Consider the following 5,121-nt stretch of genomic DNA (forward strand, 5'->3'; position numbering starts at 1 on the left):
ATATTTATATATATATATATATATATATATATGTGTATATTTTTTTTTTTTTTTTTTTCTAATATAATTCATATTAATTATTTCAATTTAATTTTTTTTGTATGAGAAAGATGTACGGTGGGAACAATTTGCGTAAATTTCTCCCCTTGGTGGATATTCCCCTGCTTGGTAATAAAAATAATTTGTTGATTTTGTGTGGAAAGGTCAATTTTGGAAGTAAAAAACAGAAAGAAAAGGTTGACAAGGAAACTAAAAAGTTTCGTAAGTTTTTAAAAATATCAAATATGAAAAATAATGAAGAAGATGAAAAATATGAAGGAGATATAAACGAGGGGGATATGAAAAAGAAGATGAAAGGAATTAGTGGAATGACACGAATTGATTATAAAATATATGATATAAAAATACAAGAAATTAATAAAAATTTTGAAAATAAAATAAAGAAAATTTTTGATACTTGTTTACAAATAGATTTTTTTAATAATATCTCTATTTTGAAAGATAAGAAAAATATAAAATTATGTGATGTAGCACAAGTAGTAATAAAATCATCTAATTTAATTTACTTTTATCCTTATACAATTAATGATATACAAAAAATTATTCATAATTTAAAACTTAAAGATAATACTTGGAACCCTACAGTGTCAAATGATGGACAGTATGTTATTTTACAAATTCAACCTTTGTCAGAAGATGTTAAAATGAAAAAGAAAAAAGAAGCAAAAGATCTTTTTGAAAAAATTAAAAATGATATCAGAAATGTTAGATATAAAATAAGGGATGATATCATAAAAAATATTGAAGGAGATCAATGGAAAATTGTCGAAAGGAATAAATTAGATAATTATATCAAAGATAAGATGAAGGTAATTGAGAATGTGTATGAACAGTGTGTAAAGAATTATTAACCTAAAAGGAATAATATATAAATAAAAAAAAAAAATATATATATAATAAATATATATATATATATATATGTATGGGCATATTTTATCATTTTTATATATCTTTTTCTTTTTTTTCTATTCTTATATTCCCATCAGTGTTAATAAAAAAAAAAAAAAAAAAAAAAAAAATGAATTTAATTTATACGTTTGATCTTTTTATATATTTTATTTATTTCAATTTATAAACATTTGAATTTTTTTTTTTTTTTTTTAAATTCATTTTTAACATTGTTTATTATCCAAAATATCAACATATTTGGTATACTCCCTAAATTTAAAAAGAAAAAATTAATGCCACATATATATATATATATATATATATATATATATATATAATAATTATTCATTTATTTATTGTTGGATGTGCATATTTGATATTTGTTCAATACCCTGGGTAATATGTGAGTTGATGTCTTTTGGTAAAATAATATATTTTATTTATATCTTCTGAAAAAGGACACACATAAGCATATGTTATAAAAATATATGTACATATATATATATATATATATATGTGTGTATGTGTACATATATTTTTACTTTTTACCATGGGATATTTCAAAATTGGTTACAATTTTTTTAATATACGAAATGACATATTGGATGTCATATTTCAAAGTGGTTACAATATAAAATATTAGTAAGGATAATATATTCTTTATACAAAAATAACTAACAAAGGACATTCAAAGAAGAGAAATATGTATATATATATATATATATATATATATATATATATATATATATGTGTTATAATTTAGTATGCTTCATCGCGATTTCGTTAAAAAAATTAAAGTGTATTTTTATTCATACCTATGAATAAATACTTTGTTCTTACTATTTTCAAATAATATTTCGTCAAGAAGAAATTTAAAATGAGAACATTTTGTGAAATCTAATTCTTTTTTTAAATCGATAATGTAATATTCGAATTTCTTATTAAGGGAGAAAATAAAGAAAAAAAAAAAAATATATATATATATATATATATATATATATTATATATATGTATACATATTGGGTTAAATAACTGGTGCCCCATTTTATTTTGGAATTTATTACAAAATAAATATGCAAATATATAAATATATAAATAAATAATTTACGCATAAATATTTTTTACATGGGGAAAAATGATTCTAGTTGTATAATCCTCCTTAGAACATCTTATAATAATAATATCTATAATGTTGGATATGTAATTATATAAACATAATATATATTGTATATATATATATGTACATATATTTATTATATATTTTATTACGCGTGATGTGAGTATTGTTTAATAATAATGCATTTTTGGAATCTTCCGAATTTCCAATATATACTCTTTTAATTATTTCTTTAAGTTTTTTTTTATTTTCTTCTTTTACATTATTATATATATGCTTATCATCTGAACAAATTAATTGAATGTGTACTTCATCCAAATTTACGTTCATAGCACACATTTGGATTTTTAAAGTGAAAAAAATATAAAATATATAAAAAAATAAAATAAAATAAAATAAGAATAAATAGTATGTTATATATATATATATATAATATTTATATGTTAAATACTTTTAAAGTATATATTCATTTTATTATTTTTCTTTAATCTTTATATATTTTAATTCATTTCAATAAATTCAGACTAAATTATCACAAAAAATTTAATAAAAAAAGTTTTTTTTTTTTTTTAAACAATAGACAAAAAAATATTTACAATATAATAAAAAAAAAAAAAAATATATATATAATATATATATATATATATAATATATAATATGCAATAATTTGATGCATAATAATTATATATATAATAAAATAATTACATAGTAAAATTATATTTATTTGAAAAAAAAAGAATATATGAAAAAAATTTTATTATAATTATTTTTATATTTTAAAAAAAAAAAAAAAAAAAAAAAAAATATATATATATATATATATATAAATAAATAAAAAAATAAAATTATATATATATTATATATTTTTAACACATCGTTGAATATATTTATTTTTTAAAATCTTTGGGAGGAAAAAGAAAAATGTACATATTATATATATTTATATTTATTATAAAAATTATTTAAATGTATATATACGTAATTTTTTTTTCAAATATTGAGGCATTTAAATATATTTGAAAGAGAAAGAAATTTATATAATCCTAAACAATTTCAAAATATTGAACATATATATATGTATGTATATATATGTGTGTTTTTTTTTTTTTTTTTTTATTTAATATTTAGTATATAATATTGATTTGCTTTATCTTTAGCTTCCTTATAATGAGTGATAGTTATGAAGAATTAAGCGAAAAAAAAAAAGTGATGGGGAAAGGAAGCGAAAATTCATGTTTGGAAAAAAAAGAGAAATACGAAAAGGAAGAAAATTATGTTTTTATTGATGAAAAGTATAAAGAATATTTTGATAATATAAGTGATTTATTTGAAGACAAAATTGATTATATATTGAAAAAACATTTTAAAAAAAATGATCCAACAAATAAAAATAAATTATTATGTTTAAATATGTGTGTATTATGGCAAAAAAAATTCTTGTACCTTTTAAGTAAGAGCTTGAATGAATATGAGGAATATAAAAAATTGCACGATTTAAAAAATGATCAGGATATGAAAAAAATAGATGACAAGAAAAAAGAAAAAGATGATGAGAAAGAAAAACAAATAATAAATAATAATGATAACAATAGTACATCGACAACTACAATAATAAGCACAAACAATAATAATAATAATAATAATAATAATAATATTAATGGTAATGATAAAAATATTAATATGACAGAAAAGGTTGATGAAGGGATAAATATATCTAAAGACGATTTAGAAAAAGATCTCAAAAGTTTTATTAAAAATGTTAAAGTTGTGGACAATAAAAATATCGAAGTTATTTATAATAAAAATTATGTTAAAGATGATAATAGGCCATCAGCAAAATTATCAACGGATGAAATTTATTATTTATTAGTAGAATCCAAAAAAAGCGAAAATGAATATAAAAAGAAAATTTTCACATTCTTAAAATATTTGCCATTATTTATTCAATCTATTGAATCTAAAAGTTTAAGGGAAAAAAATATATTAGAGCAGAAGTTGTTGTTAAATGGGGAAGACAATATAAATGATATGAATAATATGAATAATGTGAATAATGTGAATAATATGAATAATATGAATAATATGAATAATATAAATAATATGAATAATATGAATAATATTAATGATATGAATAATGTGAATAATATGAACAATATTAATCAGATAAATAATGTGAACAATATTAATCAGATAAATAATTCGAACAATATTAATCAGATAAATAATTCAAACAATATTAATCAGATAAATAATTCAAACAATATTAATCAGATAAATAATTCAAACAATATTAATCAGATAAATAATTCAAACAATATTAATCAGATAAATAATGCGAACAATTTTAATATGAATAATATGGAGAACCCATGCGAGGAAAATAATTATAATCAAAATATGTCCTCCTTAGACATTAAGAACAAATTAGATTCTATCGTCAATTTTAATTGTAATTTGTCAGAAAATTTAGAAGATGTTTTTAAAAACAAAATGGGAAACCTACAATTTAAAGATAAAAATAAATTTTTTAATAATTTCCAAACCGATTCTATAGATAACGAAATAAATAATATGAATGAAAAACAAAATGATGATCTTACCAATCAAACATACATACATAATATTAATAATTTAGATAATGTTTCTAATCTTTTTGAAAGTAAAAAAAATAACAAATCATTAATTTTACCATTATCGAAAGTTAATGATTTGTCTCTAATAAATAATATAAGTAGAAAGTCAAATAACGGGGTCAAAGAAGAAACAAATGTAAATGAAAATTCTTTTTATATATATAAAAATAATATGGAGAAAATGAATTTGTACGGATTAGATTTATTAATTAATTTAAATAATAATTTGATATATAAAATAAATCATGTATATAGCCTAATACAATTCTATACAATGTTGGCAAAAGATGTATTCAACGAAACGTAAACGGACAAATTTTTTACATAAACGAAAAAATAAAATATACACATATATATATATATATATATATATATATATATTTTTATGTGTGAGAATTGTTATATTTGTTTGTTTTTTTTTAC

At 18.0% G+C, this 5,121-nt stretch overlaps 3 protein-coding genes across 3 annotated transcripts; 2 read left to right on the top strand and 1 right to left on the bottom strand.

Moving 5' to 3' along the window:
* Positions 1 to 110: 110 nt before the first annotated feature.
* PRSY57_0417900 (ribosome-recycling factor, putative) lies at positions 111 to 911 on the top strand (the record flags this gene model as incomplete). Its single annotated transcript, XM_012906035.2, has 1 exon — positions 111 to 911. One exon carries the CDS (start codon positions 111 to 113, stop codon positions 909 to 911), a length of 801 nt encoding a protein of 266 aa, XP_012761489.2.
* A 261-nt stretch (positions 912 to 1,172) lies between these two features.
* On the bottom strand, positions 1,173 to 2,404 carry PRSY57_0418000 (hypothetical protein; the record flags this gene model as incomplete). The annotated part of the gene is made up of 6 exons (XM_012906036.2): positions 1,173 to 1,218; positions 1,340 to 1,397; positions 1,498 to 1,622; positions 1,764 to 1,885; positions 2,074 to 2,132; positions 2,218 to 2,404. The coding sequence occupies 6 exons, from the start codon at positions 2,402 to 2,404 to the stop codon at positions 1,173 to 1,175; spliced, it is 597 nt and encodes a 198-aa protein (XP_012761490.2).
* Positions 2,405 to 3,232: 828 nt separating this feature from the next.
* Positions 3,233 to 5,005, top strand: PRSY57_0418100 (hypothetical protein; the record flags this gene model as incomplete). The annotated part of the gene is made up of 1 exon (XM_020114525.1): positions 3,233 to 5,005. The coding sequence occupies one exon, from the start codon at positions 3,233 to 3,235 to the stop codon at positions 5,003 to 5,005; it is 1,773 nt and encodes a 590-aa protein (XP_019970802.1).
* Positions 5,006 to 5,121: the final 116 nt, after the last annotated feature.

Source organism: Plasmodium reichenowi, chromosome 4 (assembly GCF_001601855.1).
Source record: "Plasmodium reichenowi strain SY57 chromosome 4, whole genome shotgun sequence".
Lineage (NCBI taxonomy): Eukaryota > Apicomplexa > Aconoidasida > Haemosporida > Plasmodiidae > Plasmodium > Plasmodium reichenowi.